The sequence below is a fragment of the Cimex lectularius genome, unplaced genomic scaffold (genome assembly GCF_000648675.2).
Source record: "Cimex lectularius strain Harlan isolate CLEC.00 unplaced genomic scaffold, Clec_2.1 scaffold152, whole genome shotgun sequence".
NCBI classification, from domain to species: domain Eukaryota; kingdom Metazoa; phylum Arthropoda; class Insecta; order Hemiptera; family Cimicidae; genus Cimex; species Cimex lectularius.
The window spans coordinates 456,866-480,207 of NW_019392749.1; the positions used below are offsets into that span (position 1 = coordinate 456,866).

General features: G+C 33.8%; 1 protein-coding gene across 2 annotated transcripts in view; it reads right to left on the reverse strand.

Annotated features, from left to right (window-relative positions):
* LOC106672641 overlaps window positions 1-23,342 on the reverse strand; it is a 110,378-nt gene that overhangs the window by 23,770 nt on the left and 63,266 nt on the right. For both annotated transcript variants that reach the window (XM_014404221.1, XM_024227228.1), the window contains exon 2: window positions 8,159-8,315. In XM_014404221.1, the coding sequence (XP_014259707.1) occupies window positions 8,159-8,308 (150 nt within the window). In that variant the 5' untranslated portion in view covers window positions 8,309-8,315. The remainder of the gene's footprint in view (window positions 1-8,158; window positions 8,316-23,342) is intronic.

Here is a 23,342-nt window from a genome sequence, read left to right on the forward strand (position 1 = left end):
TCGTCAAAAAGAAACTTCAAACAAGGCTAAAACTAAATTGTAAAGATAGCAACAACGTAATGAAGGAACATGAGATACTCTTAGCCCCAAGATGTGAGAGTAGAGGGCAAAGAGTGAGCGAACGCCCTTGCAAGCTTCCTGCTATACCCCGTCCTGAGCTCTTCTGTGGCATAGGGTTCACACTATCAATGAGTACCTTGGATAAAAAAGGACAAAATGAGGAAATAGTGGAATTTACTTATTGGACGCAAACAATCAACAGTATACTGGGCATCTGAGGAAGATTGACATAATACAACACGTCACGTGCAGATTCTGCAAAGAAACAGAGGAAACACCAACACACCTACCAACAAACTGTGGCGCCACATTTGCCAGCAGGAGGATGTGTTTTGGGATGTACAACCTAACTGTAAAAGAAATCCAACCACTGAAACCGGGCCCCAATCAAGTTGGGGCGATGGCGGCCGCAACGGTTAAGCGTTGAAGGGTGCTCATCACTGTGAGGTCCGGAGAGTTCGAATCCAGCGACCCTACGTTCAAAACAGTCATACTTACACATTGTTTTTCCCTTTAAAAAACACGGGCACCCCGAGGGTAGATACGATCTCTACTGTTGAGAACCCTTTCCCATAGGGTAACTTCACTACGGGCCTATACAAGCCCTACCATCAGCCCTGGCGCCTAGGGATAACCAATGATGGACGCAAATCCCCTTACCTTCCTATTCCTATCCTTTCCTTTCCTTAATTCCTTCCATTCCCCCCTCCACTTTGGTGGAGGCCTCCTGGGTTTGTGAACCCTCACCCCTCGGGTAACGGGTGAAAACGGTAGGGGGGCGATCAGTCTCACCTTAAAAATAACACAAAGGGGCGTCGGTGGCAGCAACGGTTTAGTCGTTGACACGGCGTTCATCACTGTAAGGTAAAGGTCCCGGGTTCGAATCCAGCGGCCCTGCATTCGAACTGGACATACTTACAAAAGGGATTTTTTGATATAACCTCTGCTGTTTCGAATCTCGTTTAAAAAGAAAGAAAAAAATAACCACGGGAGGGGGTGACTCCACGTAGCCCCCAATTGAGGTTGGACTCGTGGTGGTCGTAGTTTGTAAACAACTTGTACCTCAGGAGAAGGGTACCGACCGGAGCCGGGAGTAGAGCTACCCTTATCTACCTCTCCAGTGGTGGCTGAAGGTGGAAACATTGGAAGCCACCAAACTCCTCGGGGTGTTCCGGCACCCCTGGGCGTCCGGTAAGCCTAGTAATAGGCAGGTACGTGCGTTAAATAACCCTGAGTCCTTAAAGGACAAAGGGAAGAAAGGGAAATATGTTGAGAACCCACGTAAAAACATTTGCCAAATGGGTAACTCCACACATGCGCATATATTATTCCGTTTGGAATTAAATAAGAGATCATATAGAAAGCAACTAGCACAACCCCTGCAAATTTAATCAAACTCCGTGTAATGGTTTCGGAGATACAGCTGTGTATGGGATTTTATGTTTGTAAATGCGCAGGCGATACCGGTTGGGATGAAATAGATAGGGGACCGCCTAGAAACCAACCGGCACAATGTCTGAAAATTTCATAAAAATGGGCATCATGATATCGGAGTTTTGCCAATTACAAAGAATTAACCACAGGCAGACAGGCATCGGAACCAAATCTGTTCAGAAAGGTCTGAAACGCAAAACGTTAGTAGAATTTTGTTCAACTTCCCGCATGAGGTTACCCTTCGATCGGTAGTTTGGAAGCAAAAAAAATATTTAGAACATTTTATGCAAACGAATGAATATATAAAATTTTAACAATAATAATGATAATTCAAAATAATGTGGAGTAAAAAATTTTTATAACTTTTTAAGTCTTACTCATTATAATAATTTTCAAAATTTGAACATCATGCATGATAAAAATTTTGAATTTAAACCGAAATACCAGCTTTTAATTGATGCAGTCCTAGGCGAGTCACGAATTTTCCCCCTTCATTTCGCAAAAGTGTATTTTAACAATTGGACTATAATTGTTTTGCAGATTATATAACCATTTTTGTTATACGATGTATTCAAATAACTAAGGACAAAAAGTCATTGTTTGAGGAATGCCTTTTTTAAAAGATGAATTTCAATTTGCAAGAGTTTATTAGAAGAATGAGAACTTGCTCATTTCCACATCACTCCGTACCATTGACGTTGCAGGACGTTAAATTTCCGTTTGTACGTACGGATTATTCCTCTCAATGATATCAGAACAAGGATATTTTCCCTGATATTTCACTCTATGATGTGTAACGACAGAGAAAACAAGTATGTTAAATCAAAAGGCTCCATCAAAATACTGCAGATCCCTCAAAATTTATTATTTAGATCTATGGTTTTAGATATATCAGGCGATTTAGTTTTTTTAAAATACTATTTTAATATTAAAATTAGCAAATTTTCTTTGATGCTTGTCAAAATTTTCACATTTGCCCAGGTAATGTTACAAGGACGAGGAGAAAACTTCATTCTTTGATTTGACTTATAATATGATTATACGGGTAGTCACGCAGTGCTAATCGTGTTAATCTATGATTATTTCATCAAGCCTACTTAACCATTGAACAGTTTAAGTTCATTCAGATATTTAAGAGTAGGAAAATATATTTTAAAAAGAGAGCACATCATTAGCATAATAAAGAGAAATCATGAACATAAAAGTTGACAGAAAATTTATCACAGTTATTTAATTTTATGCCAAGTTCAGGGTCATACAAGTGTTGCGTAAAACTTAAAATTCGTAACAGCTTCAAAGACAGTGCCATCATAAAGACAAGGTTACATTCATCACAACTAACATTATGAAGAAAAATTTGCCAAAGTCCTTGTGCAAAATTATTCGAAGGGGGTATTCGACGAAGTTCTGCTAATATATCTGTAATTATGTTAAAAGTCGGGAATATTTATGACGAAAGTCTGTTAACTGGTGTACCATTTCATAAACTCCAAAAATTTGACATTTTTAAGGCTTAAAAAACAGAAAAGAAAGGAAGAAACATACAGATTGAGAAAGGAAGGATAATGAAATTCGTCAAAGCGCGATAAAATTCGACCAAACCATTTCGATCACTTTTAATTACATATGTATATATATAATAGTTATGTCTCTTGTGCTTAACATTGGAGTTTTAAAACGTCAATTAATCATTATTGATCACCAATAGACTCATTAAAGTTATTCGAACTCATTTGAACAAACTTTCTTTAAAATTTGAAAGTTTCACGCATATTCATTGACGATTGATTGAATGCTCATTTTTGACAATGATATCAGAAAATCTGTTATTTTTCCCAATGTTACAGGTATCGAACATAAAATCAATTTCTTTCTATACTATAATAAACTATTTTTAATTATACTATTTTTGCTTTAATTCACGTCTCTTGAACCAGAGATCCATTTAGAATATATTTATATTTAATAACGTGAAATATTGTTATTCAAGATGTGATTAGACGATAATGTAAGATGAATTTGTTTTATGTTTAGTTCCTTTTGAGAGAGGTTGAATTTTTAATAACCTACTTACTTGTCCAGACATCCTACTTTTATGTTTAAACCGCATTAAAACAGTTTTCATTCAACCTACGCCTACATATATTATTCAGAGATATTTTAAAACCTAATTATTGCAGGATACGAATACCAAGGGGATACAAGTAGAACGCCTATTTGCATATATCATATTAACAACTTATAACCTACTGACAAAAAGTCGTTTGCAGCCACGCAAAACATAGAATAGCACAATTTTGACCGTTTTGAAAAATAGTCCTACGTAAACTTGGCGAAATACTTAGATAACGTATGAAATAGTTCCTTATCATGTAAGTGTTTTAATCCATTTTCTTAATGGCGAAGCTTGAAATTAAAAGATTAGCAAGTTCGTCAGGTTGGAGGGAAAAAGCTGACCTTAGTAATCGAGGATGAGGCGTGTGCTAAATATTGTTTCATAAAGGTCAAAAGAGCCTTCTCAAAGCGGCTGTGCCAAACCTAGAAATTGCCCCGCGACCTTACTCAACCAGGCCTAAAAGTTCACAGAAGCGATTTTACCTTCATTCACAAATGGCTGCTCATAGCTATTCAGAAAGAAGGAAGGAAAGCGATTAAAGCAGTACAGAATGAAGTAAATTATAGAGATTTTTTCTCCCAAAATGTCGTTATTTGTAAGCTGGTAGATTCATTTTTATTAAATAAATTGTTATTTTTATGATATTTAAACTGTTGTATAGATAATTTAATTGCCATAAGCCAACGATATATTATAAATAAAATAACTTATTTAAACAAAAACGGCAATAATGAGACCCAAATATCGAAAAACGGAGTGAACGATATCCCTCCTTAGATTGTTGTTATACATATCAAAACCAAAACATCGATATCCTAAATAAAAAACTAATCATGGATTTTCTAACTATAAAAAACGAAAAGATCGCTAAGTCATAAGCAAAACTATGATTCCCTAAATGTAAAAACAAAAAGATAGACATCCTAAAGTATACAAATACAGTTCTAAACTAACCTATTTTAAATTAATACGTGGTCACCTACTGCCACAATTATCGAAGATCTGGCCTTATTGAACAAACGAGAAACACCTTCTCTGATGATCAAGGCAGAATTCTTGCGAATTTTAAATAACTATCCCAATTATAAAGTTTTTTATACCGATGGATCTAAAAATGAAATTGGTGTAGGGTGTGGGATATTTGCTGATGGGTATCCTCAGCTGGTCTCTATCGAATGAGGCTAGCGTATACATACACAGCTGAACTTCATGCAATCAGAAGATCATTGAGCATTATAAAGGAATCGCAAGGAATTTGTAATGCCATTATTTGCTCTGATTCGAAAAGTGTTCTCGAAGCAATCAAAAATAATTTCTCGGTTGACCCATACATCTTAGAAATTCACAAATATCTCTATGAAATCAGAATCAACAAACATGTGGTATTCGTTTGGGTTCCTAGTCATGTCGGCATTTCTGGAAATGAAAAAGCTGATCAACAGGAAAGGAACGCTGCAAACCATCCACAAAGAACAGATCAATTTCCTCTCCGCCCAGATGATATAGTCGTTTATGTTAAAAACATTATCAAACGAAAGTGGGCGGCAAGATGGAATGTCTGTAGAGATAGTTCGAAAGAAATTAATGTTGGCCGTTTATGGCCAACTGAGGAACTTGAGAGAAAAGAACTTGTGATTCTCTCTAGGTTGCGGCTAATCCAACGGATAACATCAGGCTAATCCATAATAGGCTTTTAGTAGGCAATAACCGTCCAACTTGTCCTCGATGTATACGAAGTGGAGTACGTATCATTCTGACAGTAAAACATATTTTGGTCGACTGTCCCACTTGAACCTTTAGGCAAAGGTTCAACCTTTCGAGTTGATTTACAGGAGTTACTGGGTCCCCAGTGTTTCTTTCGAAGAGCACTTTTCAGTTTTCTCAAATTTATTGGAATTTATAATGAGATTTAGGCCTTTTCCCAAATTGTTATAGCATTCAACGTTTGCCTGCTAATGTTTGAATGAAAGTTGTGCAAGATTTTTTTTTTCAGAAATTTTTGATGCTGCCGGAGCGGAAAAATGAAATGGAAGAAAATACAAATTGCGGGGTAATAAACTGCAATCCCCCCCCCCAAAAAAAAAAATGTATGAGCCTATACTCATGCTGAGACTGTTGGCGCGTTTGACTGATAAAAACAGCAAGGCTGGAAAGGTGAAGTTGATCGTGGACGAAGCATCGATTAAAGAGCGTTCATCACCTTGCACATCTCACCACAATGTTTCACAAAAATAGTTATGTCCTCATTTCCAAACAGTATTTTTTCTTCTTTACGAAGGGCACGAAGAGATTAATCGGTTGCAAAATGGAATTCCATCAGAAAAAGGAGCTAATGCGGTCTAGGCTGGTGATAGCTTATAAAATTAGAGACTGATTCATCCAAATTGGGTTTGTAATCGGCTCTTTCAAAGAAATAATTGTAAACATTCTTGAGACTAAAGACTGAAAAACAAAACAGAGGTCATATCAACCCTCGTGTCTAGTATTCTTCCATCGAAAAAACTAATTTGGAAGTACTTTGGATTCGAATTCAGGGTCGCTCAGCCGCCGTGTCAACGCCTTAAATTTGAGAAATAAAAAGAAATCCGAAATATCAAAAACAAAAAGGACGATAATCCTTATAGCCTAATTACACAAAAATAAGGTAATCAATAATAAGATAATAGATTACCTAAAAAAATACGTAACAACTTTGCGTCAAATTAAATACCGTAAAGATAGTTGCCTCAAATATATAAAACGAAAATGTCTACCTCAAATCTAAATTATGTAAAGATAGTTGCCTCAAATATGAAAAACGAAAAGATAATTTCCTCAAGCATAAAAAAAAGATAGTTGTCACTAATATAAAAAACGAAAATATCGTTGTCTCATATATAAAAAACGAAAATGCCTGCCACAAATATAAAGGTTATAAAGATTAGTTGCCTCAAAAATAAAAACCGAAAAGAGAGTTGACTAAATATAAGAAACGTAAAAATCATTGCCTCAAATATAAATAATGTATATATAGTTGCCTCAAATATGAAAAACGAAAATATAATTTCCTCAAATAAAAACAAGATAGATGTCACAAATATAAAAAACGAAAAGATCATTGTCTGAAATATAAAAAACAAAAATGTCTGCCACAAATATAAATTATGTAAATATTTGTTCCCTCAAATATAAAAAAAGAAAAGATACTTGACTCAAATATAAAAACGTAAAGATCATTGCCTAAAATATAAATAATGAAGGGTAGTTACCCCAAATATAAAAAATGACAAGATAGTTGACTCAAATATAAGAAACGTAAAAATCATTGTCTCAAATATAAATAATGTATATATAGTTGCCTCAAATACGAAAAACGAAAAGATAATTTCCCCAAATATTTATATAAAAAACAGATAGTTGTCACAAATATAAAAAATGAAAAAATCGTTGTTTCAAATATAAAAAACGAAATGTCTGCCTAAAAATATAAATGATGTAAAGATAGTTGCCTCAAATATAAAAAACGAAAAGATTCTTCACTTCAACATAAGAAACGTAAAAATCATTGCCTCAAGTATGAAAAACGAAAAGATAATTTCCTCAAATATTTATATAAAAAACAGATGTCACAAATATAAAAAATGAAAAGATCGTTGTCTCAAATATATAAACGAAATGTCTGCCTCAAATATAAATGATGTAAAGAAAGTTGCCTCAAATATAAAAAAAGGAAAAGATTCTTCACTTCAATATATGAAACGTAAAAATCAAATATAAAAAACGGAAAGATAATTTCCTCAAATGTAAAAGAAAAGATCGTAGTTAGAAATATAGAAGAAAAAAGATTATGTTCAGAAACATTAACAACGAAAAGGTCGATACACTAAGTATAAATAAATGTTGAAAACTACAAATAGATACACTAAGTATAAAAAATCGATATTCTAAATAACAAACCAAAATTTCGATATCCTAAATATCATAAACGAAATGATCGATGTCTGAAACAACAAAAACAAAATGATCATGTAAATATCAATAACAAAAATAGTTCTTCAACACCATGCAAAACAACGAAAACAATGATCGGAATTAACATCGAGTAGATCTAGACACTATATATCAACAACAAAAATATTGATATTTCATCATACAAATCAGACTGAGTCTGAAATATCAGAATCAAAAAGAAATACCAAAAACTGTTATTTCAAAAGGCTGCCAGCAAATTTAACCATAGGCAACATTTCAACATTTTAATTTTCTTTCTCCAATCTGAATGCTTAAAATAAAGAAATCGAAATATACATGTATGTACTTATGTGAAAAGGTCTTCACTGTTTCGACGTACATAAGTGCAGGTTGCGTGACTTAAAGATGGTTCTAAAAAACAAGTCTACAGAAGGAAAATTGAGGAGAGTGAATTTGTAAATGACACGAAAGCACCTCTCATTAAAAGACGATCTCACGAAACGTTTCACAACCACTGTCGTTTCTCTGTTCCATTCTTCAGTTCAAGAGTAATATTTTGCCTTTGAGTATTCAAATGTAAAGTGATTTATAGCTTACTTGTGTGTTAAGTGCTCTGAAGCAGGAATCTATCTGAAGTCTTTCCAGTTCGCTTAACTCCGTGGAGCTGTCGCTGCTGCCTGAAGTGCTTGCAGCAGAGCTCTCGCCATCCTCCGGAGAGCCTGTTCTCTGTCCTGTCCAATCGGGCATGGTGTTCCTAGAACAAAATAAGTTTCGGTATTATAAACCCTGTTGAATTTTAAATTTCAACTTGATTTCCAACCACGTTCAGGTAACGAATGCAACGTAATCCGATTGGGTTTAATCTTTAATATCTCATAAATCGTTGAATGTACTGGGGAACCGGTCCCACCTTGTAGACTTGGTCCGGTTTTTGAACTAACCCAGCGGCCGCCAATGCCCATTTATTATTTGGATAACGGAAATGCAAATGTAATTGTTTTAACGTAAGAAAACCCTCGGATAGGATAATCGTTAACATTTTTAACTGCGTCCATGCGCTTGTAGGACCTTGTTTGGAAAAATCAATTACGCAAAAGAGGTTTTGACCAATACCGGATGAGAAGTCATGTCCTCGAGACCCCAGCAATGGCAAAGAGTTATTTTTTCACATAATGAGTTTACTTAAGGGCAAAGTGAATTTCTCGTAAAACAATTTATTTTTAAGTTAAAAAAAGGAAATGTTGAAATTTATGTAATTAACAGTCGGTATAATGTAAAGACTTAAATGACATCTCAGTATATTAATGATTAACTATAATTTTGACCTGTTGAGATCTTTCATTTGTAATCTTCATTCTATTTGTAAATATTAACAAACCTGAAGTGACCGATTTGATAAATAGTTTATCAGTGACATATTTTTTTTCTCCTTAAACCTATATCAACTGGGCCGTTCCAGGTCACTGTAGTTTCATAATATCACATTGCTTTATCTTTATTGACAAACAGCAGTAGACGACGAGGTACTGAAAATATTAAAAAGGGATATGATTTACGAAAGGGGGGCACGTCCACAGGGGGGCGATTAAACGTTGGCCAATCAACCAAGATTGGGGTTTGATTGTCTGAGATTTTGGACGGTAATGAAAAAATTACAAGGGTCGAAATTGACAGGCACGTTTCAAAACTAATTACGTAGTATCTTTCGAAAAGCTACTAAGCCTAATAAAAAAATTACATAGATTTGTATATAATTCAATCATACATGCAGAAGAATCGATCCTTCAAATCTAACTTCTAGATCAGGTCTAAAGATCTATTTGAAAGTTCAATTTTTTTTGCAAATGTTACTACATTTCAATATATTCTTTTAAAAGTTGGTAATTGTTATTTTTTAATATTACCATTTTGACGTTTTTGATATGGTTTACACTACAGAAATTAAAGATATTTTGCATATCGGCGTGAAGGAAAGGAGTTCATCAGTAGTTTCATATTTTCACAGGAAATTAGGACGCAGGCGAAGGCTGGTCTTAATAAATTGCTATAATAAATTTAACCTTAATTAAAGGGGTACACTTCATACCGGCTTGTATTCCTAATTCTACGCAAACCGGAAAACAAATAATGCACCATATTCGAAATATTACCAAAATTTCAAAACAAACTATATGAAGATGTATCGAAGAGACTGGGTTCGCCGGGGTAAAAAATTTTCCGGTTCAAACTCAAAATTGAAATGAAATGAAAAAAAAGGATTTTTTTCATTAACGTGCCAGAGGTTTGTCATGTTTTGTGGCCACGCCAACACGACATATAAACGTACAAAAACAGTTCGTGTGTCACACGGACTCAAAGGTCCCGTCGGTGAACTTATTTTTCCCACCTCAAGTTCTCAGGCGATTATTAAAGATGGGGAAGTACAATTCACCTTTGTCACAAGTTTGAAACTTCAATAAATTTATTTTTTAATAGCACTTGATAGCCTATTAAAAACTTCAGAAACGTTCTATTTTCCCACTTGATGTTCTCAGGGCATTGTTAAACATAAAAAATGCACATCTCTATTTTGCCAAGAGCTTCCTGTTCGAATAAATATATTGTTTTTATTATTCTTGTTTTTATGGTCACTTGACGTTTTTATGATTTTGCGTAACTGTTGAGATTGATTTTCTGGAGTAGCTTTTGGTTGGATTTTTGCCGTGTTAAAATCGAGTGTATCATTATCATGCTGGCTTAGTGATCGTGTCGGCCGAGGGAACGGAAGAACTGATCATACTGACTGGTGGCTTCATCGCGACCGGATCTACCTTCCTTTTATTTTAATTGCATCAATATACTTTTGCCTTTTCAAATTGTGTCCTTTCTCTATTCGCTCATAACATATAGATGACCGGGTATGGCATCAGAGACTGCTTGCAAACTTAAAAGCTTAACCTTCTAACACACTGTACAAAACTGTCCATTCATACCTAACAAATCGCACTTTTGTAGAAAAGTGTGGAAATCCATCAGTAATTTAAGTGCTGAATAGGTCCATGCTTATACTTAATACATAAGTTGTTAAGTTATATTAACTTCGCAATAGATAAATCAGTTTAAGTTTTTTCCCATTTTATGTTATAAAATCATATAATAAAGTAACGTCATCAAACGAGCGAAATCTTCCTGTGGAACTTTTATGCCTCAGCTTTCTGTTCAACATTCTTTCTTCTTCTACGCGAAGGGAGGCAATTGTTTTTGAACTAATCCGTGTGTCCACTTCTGATGTAAGAAAATAGCGAAAGATGTAGGTGTAGATATAGTTTCGGGGTATAGTATACTGCGCCCTTTAAGAGCTATTGTATCCCCCGTGCTCTACCTAAAGCACATCGGTGAGTCCTATTTCATCAAGAAACTTGATTAATAGGCCCGGTTTCAATGGTTGAAGCTCTTCTATGGTCACATTATACATCCCAAAACATTTCCTCCTGTGGGCTAGTGTAGCTCCGCAGTTCGTTAGTAAATATGTTGGTGTCTCTTCTGCCTCTTTGCAGAATCTGCATGTGCCATCTTGGATTATTCCAATTTTCTTTAAGTGTCCATTTAACTTACAGTGTCCTGTCAGGAATCCTATTAGGATTCTGTAATTTCTTTCCTTCCAAAATTGGTTAGTTGGATTGTCTGTGTCCAATGAGTGAATTCCAAAGTTCCCTCATTTTCTTTTTGTCCTTCTGTCTGAGATACTCGTTAATAGTGTGGGTTCCTATGCCACAGAAGGGTTCAGGTCCTTTCAGCGGTGTAGCAGCCCCTTTTCTTGCAAGGGTGTCCGCTTTCTCGTTGCCTTCTACTTCCCATATGTCCTGGGACCCAGCAGAGGCTGACTTTATTCTGCGTACCTAGTATGTTTAGTTTGGTTTTGCAGCAAAATAGAGAAAAGACACAATTTGAAAAGGAAAAAGTATATTGGAGCAATGAAAATAAAAAAAGAAGGTGTGAGGTCCGGTCGAGTTGAAGTCTCGAATTAGAATGATCAGTTCTTATCGATATGAACTTGATTAAAGGATTTTAAGAATTTTCTTCTCTTCAAGAATTTATTTGTTTATTTAACTCTCCTTTTTTGTTGTTTAGTGACGCTATTTGAGTTGCGAAGCTCACTTGTTTTCTCGCTCGGGTTGTCACACGATCTCTAAGCCAGCGTATTAACGATGACACTCCATTCTAACGACATCAGTTTTTTTCTGTGACAATTTCAATATTTCCAAGGGCTTGAAATGGAAGTTACTGTGAGGAAGTCTGATGTATGCAATAAGTCAAGTGTCATAATGGGAATAATAATTATGTGCACAAATATTTATTGTAGAAAGTTTAGAAAAATTAATATAGAGAAAAAAATTAATAAAAGATTCGAAAGCAGATGTAAAATTGGTAAAACCTACATTGTACCGTACTGATAACATACTTAAATATAACCGGTAATTAAAAATTAGCATAAGCACTCATGTTTTAAAATTCTAAGGGCGGTACTGTGGGAAATTCTGCGGTGATTACAGTCCCCCAACGGTATTGGCGTATAACCGTTGGGAATTAAAACGATTCTGGGCTTTTTTAAATCATTACAGTAACTATATCGGATTTTTGACACTGATGATTTATCATGATTGGTTATGGTGGTTCGTTTCATTTCGGAAGCAGACAATGAGCCTTTTTATCGTCGTCCTTGCATCGAAACATAACAATTGGGACTTTTCCCTTGAACGGCCGCGGGTTGACGCGGAAACGAAAGTTAATTAATCAGGCTGGAAGAAGCAGAAAACGATAAGAAATCTGAACCCAGCGACCCAAAATCTAACGGACTAGCAATTAATAGGGAGATAAATCGGATAATTGAATATAACAAGCGAAATTTATTTTATAATTATGCAATTCAAAATAATTTGTTGCGCTAGATGAACAATCGATTGGATTAATTGGAAAACAACGCACACAGGATTGTGTAATCCGTTTCACATTTATAATATGGAGAATTCGCGCAACCGTTGAATCGAGTTGAATGTGCTATTATGCTATTGTAAAGATTATTCATAGGGTTCTGAATAAGTTTCGTGATTTCTTTTTCACGATAAATAACGATTAATTGATTTGTTAAATGCCAAAAATATGTAAAAAAAAAGGCGAAATTATCTGTTGTAAATTTTAACCTTTTTCGACCACCGTTTTTGTTTTTTCCTTTTTAAATCAAGATTGTTTCTTACGGTAGGTAAACAAAGCTTTACCTTAAGGTAAGAAATATAACACTTACACACCGTTTAACAGATCCCTGATCGTACAAGCTACGAGTGTGCTATTGGTTCGGAAATAGCAAAATTGCATCACAAAACTCCTCGACGTTTATAATTCGATTAACACAGTTTGCTTGAATCCCCTTTATATTTTTTAAAAATATTTATCACAATGAAAAATATATATATTCCAAAAATTATTCACACAAAAAACAACTTGAAAAATTGTATAGATTTCGTTAAATATTCCCGAGAAAATAAATTTTTCTTTGAGGTTGTTCAGTTGAGTTGTTTATTTGCACTTTTACGCAACGCTTTTACACCCCAGAATTGGGCAATAAATTAAATAAATGTAATTAATTTACTATCATCTTTGAACTTTACGACTAGTACTTCTTACATATGGATTCAGGGCTTTCTTTTTTATTTCAATTGTTTACATTATTACCGCAATAATTAATTAATAATTTAGCTTGTTATGGATTACGTATGCAAGTTAATGATTAACACGATTAACCCAGTTTGCTCGAATACCCCTGTTTTATTTTCTTAGTGTTTACCTCAATTTTACACAAGCATGTTTTTCAATAAATAATTAATTTATATTTAAAAACCATTTCCAGTTGTAGATTTTGGCCACGATTATGGGAAATATTTTTTACTGGAACATTAGTAGTAACTGCAACCTTCATAGAGTTTTGATATTTTAATTTTTTGTTTCTTTTCTTGTTTCAGATTTTTGTACTTTTACGCAACAGTACTATGCCCCAAAACTGAACAATAAAATTAAACTTTAAATTTACTTTAAATTAATTAAACAATAAATTTACTTCCAGCTTTGAAGTTCTCGGCTAGTCTTTAATATATTGATCCAGGACTTTATTGAAATAAATATTTTTGAAATACATTTTGACTGTTTAATTAATTATTTAGCGTTGGTTAGCACTTGTTTGTGTGTAAACAATAATAATAAAATCTAAAACAAATTGAAGAATGTAGTTTGCCACTCGATCTTGTCATTATCAGGGCAAATGAGGAATTTGAACATCAAAGGATTTGGTAGTTTTCTCTGACATCAGTGGGACAAATAATCAATTTGCAAGTCAAATCAAAGAATTACGTTTCTACAAGTCCTTGGGCAATATTATTCGGATTAAATATTGAAATTAGTATTACCAAAAACGCTTTTGCTCAGATTATCCGGTTTTTAGGTCTACAAATCATTTTACGCAAGGATTTTTTAATATTTTGAAAGGACGAAGATAACCTCAGATCTGCTTATGTAATTGGATTTCTGTTTGAGATGCGTTTTTCTTTTTTGTCAATCCGGAGTCCGGACGTCAGCACATATTACGTAGGGAAAACCGTTGAGACGCGCTATCTCTACAGATTGAACGATTTCAGACTTTTGTCCATTACTTTGATAAAAAAAATAACCGAATAAATAACAATTTTTTACGATATTATTTTTAACTACGCGCCGGGGAAAAAACACTATAGCAGAAATATGCGGAGGTAGCGCAATATCTAATGGACAATTTTCAATTACCTGAACAGAAAATTAATGGAAAAATGTTTACAGGAAAAAGAAACAAACGAAAAAGATAATTTAACTGGTAGTCTGCAGTGAACATATATTATGTAGAATTAAGGGGCATTTAGAGAACTAATCGGTTCATTTATATTTTCTGTTCTATGATCTCGGTAGCAAAATCCGCGCTATTCAAAAACATAAAACCATGTTTTTGAAGAATCTTAAAGCTGTTTTCTTTAAACATTTTTGGAAGGGAAACATGACATGTAAATTTTTTAAATAAAATAAAAATTATAGAAAATTAGGCGTAAGGCCAATAACTTGCGAAATCACATCTGACCAATGAATTTATAGCATAAAACAAGACGGGGACATTTTACTAACAAGATTTATTCGAACCTAGGTTCTGCAGGGAAGTGTCTGGCCTTTATTTGTGCTATGTCCATGACATTCCCAGCCAACGAGAGCCATGTTTCCATATGATCTTGCAGTACTAAGTAAAGGCAAAAATGGTGTATTAGCTTCTAAGCAATTACATATCACCAATCAAAAATGGTGTATGAAAGTAAACCCTCAAAGGCTGCCCTAGTTCACCTATCGCACAAGAATTTAAACGATACTAGTCCTGGATGCAGCTCGGGTACTGAAAGTTGATTCCGTCAAATATTTAGGCGTCACACTCGATAAAAGTTTAACATATACAAAACATATCATAAACGACTTTTGGGTTCGGATCCGTCTTCTAAAGCCCGTCCTTGTTCTTCATCAGTCATCACTTTCGCTCTTCAACAAAAGGTTGTTATACCGATCACTTCTCCATACCATTACGCAGTATGCGTGACCTCTCCTGAGGCCTGCAAGTGACTGTCATTTAAAAAGACTCCAAGTCCACTAAAATCGAGTTCTGCGGATTACTACGAATGCGCCTTGGTTTATTCGGAACTCATTTCTTCCCCATGATTTAAATATACCATACCTCGCTGAAATGGTGAAAGAAGCATATGCGAAATTGTATCAGCTACAGGGTTAAAACCTCCTTACATTTTCCATGAGTTAATAACGTTAACGCTGGTGTATATATTTTCATTATTTGCCAAATTGAGTATGATTTATGTCCAATAATGTTGTTTATTTTGAAAAATCCACATTTCGGACGACAACTGCTGAGTTGAAACATATTCCATGTCTTAATAACATTAACTCTCGTGAATATTTTTCATTATTTGTCTATGTTTATCTATAAATAGAGTTTATGTCCAATAAAGTTATCTATTTAAAAAAAAATCCAAATTTCGGCTAGGTACACCACTTGAGCTATCGTGATTTCGAACCTCTCGGACACCAACTCCCCATCTCAACCTACAACCTTTCGAACTTTTCTTCCTTTTTGCCATTTTTCAAATGTCGTCTAATCAGGATTCGATTCTTGGCGACAAATGAAATGGCCTCGGAGAGCTTTAGTGAAGATATACTTCGTTTTACTTATTAAATCTATTATATTTCATGGTCCGATTGACCAAATAACTTCTTTCAACTAATTAATCTTTATGTAAGTTACTGGTTGAAATAAAACAAACTAGTGTCGCAAGCGGGATTCGAACCGTCGACCTTCGGTTAAATACGCCGCTGCTCTACCACTTGAGCTATCGTGACTTCATTTGTCGCCGAGAATTACACATTTGAAAAATGGCAAAAAGGAGGGAAAATTCGAAAGATAGGTTGAGATGGGAAGTTGGTGTCCGAGTGGATGGAAGTCACCATAGCTCAAGTAATAGAGCAGCGGCGTGTTTAGTCGAAGGTCGTGGGTTCGAATCCCGTTTGTGACACTAGCTTTTTTATTTCAACTAATACCTTACATAAAGATTAATTAATTGAAAGAAGTTACTTGGTCAATCGGACCACGAAATATAATATAATGTCAATAGCGTTAACGCTACAGTATATATTGTATTTTATCTTATTTGGCAAACTGTACGTGAATTATGTCTAATAACGTTATCTATGACATTTTGTTCGCAGTACAGCCACTGGGTTGAAACCTGGGTTCCATGTGTCAATAGCGTTAACAGTGTAAATAATTTTCATTATCTGCCAAACTATGAATTATGTCCAATAAATTTATACATATTAAAAAAAGTTATGTCATGATACGAAAAAATTCTTGTTATGTTCAAGTTGAGGACTTAACTATCTACGCAGTTTGGATGTCTGACAGTATGAAAACTCAAGAGGCAAGATTTGAAGTCTGGACTTTGCTGTCAGCCAACATATATCCTTGGCCTTCGGATCACCTCCTAAACCGGTCCGGGGCTCACTTTTTGTCGAACAAAACGTTAGGGACATTAGTCATGTCAAATCCCTTGCCTCTTTTGTAGCACCGGACACTGAATTACTACAAAAGAATGTATTTCAATGAAAACCATCGGACAATATTTCAAAAAAATAGCTTCGAACATTTTAACATTCGCTAACAAAATAGAAATGTAGAACCTCCTATGTTTTACATTTAAATAAGCTATAACAATAAAATACTAGAATGAAATTTATAATATGTTCATTAGTAAGCTAAAACAATAATTATGTTAAAAAATTATGTATGAAAATAATAGATAATCTTAAACTGAAAACATAAAATAAAACTTATTACAGACCTAAGGAAGTATACCCTTTCCAAATTTATTAAATGAACTCGGTTTAAATACAAATACAATTATTTTCAGACGTTTTCTTCGTTGGTTGTAATTTTTTCTTAAATTATTGGATGGAATGTTGAACTGTAAACAACCAATGTGAATAAAATGCAGTTTATTGCCGACGGATGTTGGTTCATTTTCTGACACTAGTTAGTTAAAGTATATAGTATCCAATAATGAATAATATATTTAGTTCGATAATTAATTTCAGATGGTAATTATAACATATGAATATTTTATCTTTAAACGGAGAAATAGATACGTGTCAACTTTTAACCTCAAAATAAAAGATTCCAGGATATGGCACTTTAAGTATTTTATATTATTTAAATTAGAGTTGAAAAATTATTTGTATGGCAAGTGTTGGACTAGTAGAACAAATTACTTTAAAACTGGATGAAATAGATACTAACAATCGAAGGCAACGGACATGAGGTTATCGATTTTTATGTAACTTTTTATTAATTTAAAAAAAAATATTTCATGTGTTTTTAAATAACATGGACATTTTTAATACCAACTTGCCTTTTTTAATTATTTGCTTTTATTAAAACAAAATTCATGTGGTTTTTCTAAAACTAACTTACGTAACTAAATTTAAAAAAAATTTAACTAGATGTCTAAACTTTATAATACGTTTATTAGTAAGCTTAAACAATGCAATATTAGTTATTTTTTGTCATACTAGACCTGAAAATTATTAGACAGGTTCAGACCATTTTGACAATTGACTTTTTAAATATGGTTCTCCGCCTTTCATATGCATATAGATATATAACAAGTAAAAAATATTTATTGTAAACTCTTAAATACTCATTTTAATTTCAATTAAATCAAACAATAGACATTTTTGCAATTTTTTTCTTATGTCCGGTGTTCCAATTAAAAATTCCTAACTCCTCTTGATTTTATCTAACGTCCACTGTATTACCACTGTTGGAAAGCTGAATCCGTTTAATTTCAGCCTATGCAAACATCGTTTAGATTTTATGCCAGTTTTAGTGAAAAAATGAGGGGAAATCGACAAAAATTCCTCAAAAATTCTGTGTTATATCTCTAATTCTAATTTACTTACAGAGGTCAGTTTTATGCCATTTAGTTAGTTTAGAGTGTTCTATTCTTGTTAAGTATTCTATAGATCATTGGAATCGTTTCAAAGTTATCTTAATTTTTGTGATTTTTGAAGAAAAAAAAATCGGAAGTATTCGAAAGGCGAAAAAATTGTGCAAAAATCTCAATTTTCTTGATTTTCCCAAATATGACAATAACATATCGTACACACCATATCAAAATAACCTTTTTTTGCCTTCTATTGATTATTTTTCCTTAAGCGGCTGCAATATCAGGCTTTGCTTGTAAACTTCACAACCCTTTTGTATGTATCTTTTGACGCAGTATACACTATGGTTGTATATGATGAAAATATTGATAGGTAGGTAATATAGGTATTCTTTAAAAAATAGAGAATAATAAAGTAAAAAATAATAAAGCTAAAATAGACATGTCTCTGCTTGATTAAAATCAATATTCGAATTCATGGCCGCTGGATTGGAACCCTGGACCTTTACCCTACAGTGGCTCAGTCACTGACGCCCCTTTTACTACTCTTATTATGAAACAAATGTGTAAAAAAGAGTCTGGAAATTTAAAATAAGCCTCTTTCTCCAATGTAAAAAGTTCGTTGTTAAATTCCTGACAATATAAGATAACTGTATGTTTATTTATACAATATTGTCTTAAAAATGGCATGTGAAACGTAAGGTAACACGCTGGACAGAATTAGCATAAATTCCTCGTGGAACAGGTCAAAGCTTTATCTATAATAAATTCTATAGGACGATTCCAGACAGACGAAAGCCTCAAACCATCATTTACTATCATTTGTGACTCTGCATATTCCAAGCATTCGCCGAGATACACGGCGTTGGATTTAAAACCGGAAACATATTATGCATGGAAACGTCAAACGTTGCATAATCACACGTTAAATCACAAGCGAGTTATGTCAAATAGCGACAACGTGCAGACCAATACCCATACTAAATCCTTAAAGTGTAAAATGTGCATACAAATCTTGAACAGATTGAAAACTATTTTGCTATTAGAAAATACTAAAAAAATATTACTATATAAAACGTAAAATCAAAATCAAGGAAAAAAATCTTTCTGGTTGGAGTTAGTGAAGTAGTTCAGTATTGACTAATAAAAATGGATGTGGGAGTACTTGAGTTCAATGAGTTTTGCGTGACATTTTTTGGACTACCTTTGGCAATATCAGAACTAAAAAAAAAGATAGGTTGAATAATAAAATGGATTAAAATAAGGAATATAACGACACTGGGCGGACCCAAAGGGTGAGTCATGACAAATTTGATAATATAAAAGTGAAAAAGTATCCGTCAAAAAATAAAAAGCGTTTGCCCCAAAACCGCACAATCAAAGACAAATAATATGTCCTAAAGAGTAAATTAAACATACTTTTAACGTTTTATAGACCAACCAACACAGAGCTAAGCTAAGCAGATAATTCTCATTAAAAGTGAACTAATTTAGCTTAAATTTATTACAGGGATCATATTTACAAGAATTCAAGGATTGCAAGAAGGGTAAAGTGACAGGAGCAAACATGGGATTTTGTAAGGTTTTCCATAGGAAGATTTTTATTTGTATAATTTTTTACTGTTATGCCAACATTAGAACCCAAAATTCGGTTCTTTCAAATAAAGTATATTACCTTCCTTATTTTTAACGTCAACAAAATAATACAGTACATAACATAAAAGAATAATGGTATAAGGTGGACCCATAACTATTAAATCCTTCATTGAAAATGTACTTAAACTTAGACTTATGAATACTGTACTGAAAATTTCAATACTGTGCAGTTATAGACCACTCTCTCTCCCTCTCTCTCTCTCTCTCTCTCTCTCTCTCTCTCTCTCTCTCTCTCTCTCTCTCTCTCTCTCTCTCTCTCTCTCTCTCTNGAGAAAGTGAGAGAGAGAGAGAGAGAGAATGAGAAAAAATGAGTTTTCGTCAGGTATTTGTATACAAGCACCGGAAATTTTTAAATCTAAATTTGGAGGGTTAATGTATTTACATGCATATGCTTTCAACGGTCGAAGAAGATCTTTAAATCTAAATCGTGTGTTAATGTATTTATATATGCTTTCATCGAAGCATCGAAGGTCTTAAATCTGGAGAGCTAAGTTTTTACATATGCTTTCACCGATCAACTATCTTGAAATCCAAATCTAGTGGCTCTGAGCTGCACAAATTAGAGGTATTTATGAAGTTATGGTATTTATTCATAAAATTCAGTTCCATGTTGTTCTATGGCTAAAATGAAGCGTCATTAGACGGAACATCAGCTAATATTTTTGTGTTAATTATGCGTAAACATATGGTAATTTAATGAAAGTATGCTTTAGTTGTTGGATGATTCAACTGAACCGAGATATGCTTTTCTATTATTAAGTTTTTTTTTGTTAATCCGATATCGGGTATGCCTTTGATGCTCCGATTATACGGATAATCCTAATTAATAAGAGGTGAACGACCTTTGAAGAACAAAAGAGTTAGTGTAATTGCTTTCGGCCCATTGTACGTACCCTTGTGCAAAGTTCAACCAACTCGCTAAAATATCGGCTTTAACCAGCGAAATCCTTCCCTTTGGCACATTTACTCGGATATAATCCATTTGGAGACTGTGCCCCGGCCATGGGCGATCCCCCCTCAGTCAATTACGTGCGCTTCATGACACGTTAAAGGAGGTCATGCAAAATGTACACGCGGATAATTTCGACACCGGCGATTATACGGGAAGAGGAAACAACGCCTTTATAATTTCATGGTTTTACTTTCTAAGGCGCACTCCATTGTTTTCAAGACGGAATTGCGTTCTTTCTTACGTTCACTTCCATTCATTTCTACTGTTGTAGGCTATATTTGTATTGAAGCTTATCCACCTTTGTATGAAATCGTACAAATTCCTATCGGGTTGTCCGGAAAATAATGCAGGATTTTGGTATTAAACAAAAAAAAAGAAACTAGTTACTTTAAAGCAATGTTCTTTAATCAAAATAATTTCCCANCAGAGGTAAACAAACAATATCATTTGGAAGAGGATTAATAAGTGTTGACATTCATACAAATGAGTAATCCTGTAAACGTAAAAAGAATATTTTATATAGATTTTTTTTAATGAAAACTTAAAATCCTGCATTATTTTCCGGACAACCCAATAATAAAAAAATTAAAGTTAAATCATACCATTCTAAAAATTGTGAGTGTTCCTTCTTAGTGGTATACGAAGTGATGGACCTGTGATTAGTTTGGTCTGTCTATGCTTGTTGAAGATAACGAAACGCCGAAACGCGCCTGACAATCAAAATCAGCGGGAAGACTACAATTTAAAAAAAGGTAGATCTATGACAAATAACCAAAATTATAAACTGTTGAAAACAATCTGCGAAATTGCCTGGTTTTGATAGATGAATAGTGGAAATTCCAAACGTTCTAAGTACCAATTTCCTCAAAACAGATTTTTTTCTTAGTATGTTCTATGTGCCATCGCCAATAACCATAATGATGTTCTAAGTGCCAAACCTCTTTAAAAGGGGTAAACGGCACTGGTCTAATTATGGAACATACCATTTTTCCAAAGGTTCTTTGTGCCATGGCATATCAGCTGGTTAACACGGAACATTCGTACATTTAGACTTAAAATACAAAACACGCCTGTGACTATATTAAAAGTAAATTTTCCAATTGCAAAAGCTACTATGCAAAAGTTTCCAAAGATGATCCAAGTTTTATTCAGTATATGTCCACATTCAATGGCACAGACTTGTGGAAACGTGTTAATATGCACTAAAAAAAGGGGCTAAACTTGATGATATTAAAAAAGTATGTACGTCATTGATTCAGAAGCCATTCCTGTCGGATGGCAAGAAAAAAAGATTTCTCTACCATGTTGGATTTTTTAGCAAAACATTCTAAATAATTAAAACTTTAATTTATCTTTATACGTTAATTTCATATATTAAATTATTTAGGTTTACCATGTTCTATGTATCAATATAGTTTTCATTCAAAGAGTTCTATGTACCACGGTACATAGAAGATTTCTTCAATTTCTTGTTTTTTTTTGTATATTAAGGAGTTTGTTTTTGTTTTTCATTGGACTAGCTGCGAAATAATATACTCCTATATTACCAATAAAATATATTTCAATATAGTTTTTGAGCTACCATTTGACTTGCGCAGTTTTATTGCTTTCCTGGAAAAAAAAGAAAAAAAAAAGAACACGGCTTGGCGTATTGTATAGTCGGCAAGATGATGGATGTACCTTCCCTCGGTAAACAATCAAAATAATCCACTCCTAACTCTTAACTAAACAATTCCAAGTTTCCTTCCGATCATCCGTTTAATAAAGGAGAGACATTGTCACTGGTGTTCCTCAAGGCTCTATCCTTGGGCCCATCCTGTTCTTTGTACATTTTAACAAAATATCTCGCCTAAAGTACTGGCTCTACGCTGACGACATCGACTCTACTCTTCCCCTTATAGTCTGCGGGGTGGTAAATCTGTAATTTGTTTTATCCGAATATTTTGTCTATTCTTGTGGTTTTTGATTATCACTTCTTCTGACAATCTTTATCGATGCGAATCTTAGATCAAAATGATTTAAAATTTTATAGACAATCTTTTTTAAATTGAACACAACGTTTGGGCAGCTGAAAGACTATTTTTTCTGCACTCCCTAGTATCTTAAATAAAATAGTTTTATTAATTATCTTTATACTTTTATTATTCAGAAATCGTGAGATGCGGTCTGGTGTGATGTAGGTTTCAGAAAAACATTTGACAACATGAAAAACATTTGAAGACAAACACTTTGAGCCCTGAAGATGATCTCAATAAAGATCGAAACGTTGGCACGATAAAGAAAATATTTTTCTGAAACCTACATCACTCCAGACCGCATCTCACGATTTCTGAATAATAAAAGTATAAAGATAATTAATAAATTAAATTAGATTAATTAATAAATTAAATCGATTAACGGTCACTAATCATCACACATTTATACTTTTAATCGACTGAATGTGGGATTCACATTTTCTTATTATATTAGTTGTTATTTATATGAAAAAATCATACCGTATGTTGAGTAAAATTGACTGAATCAGTTTTGAGTATTATCACAATGTCAGCACATCTAAGCTATCAGACTACCATTTCAAAAGACATTATAAAGCCACCCCTATTGTATACTTCCACCCTATGTCCAT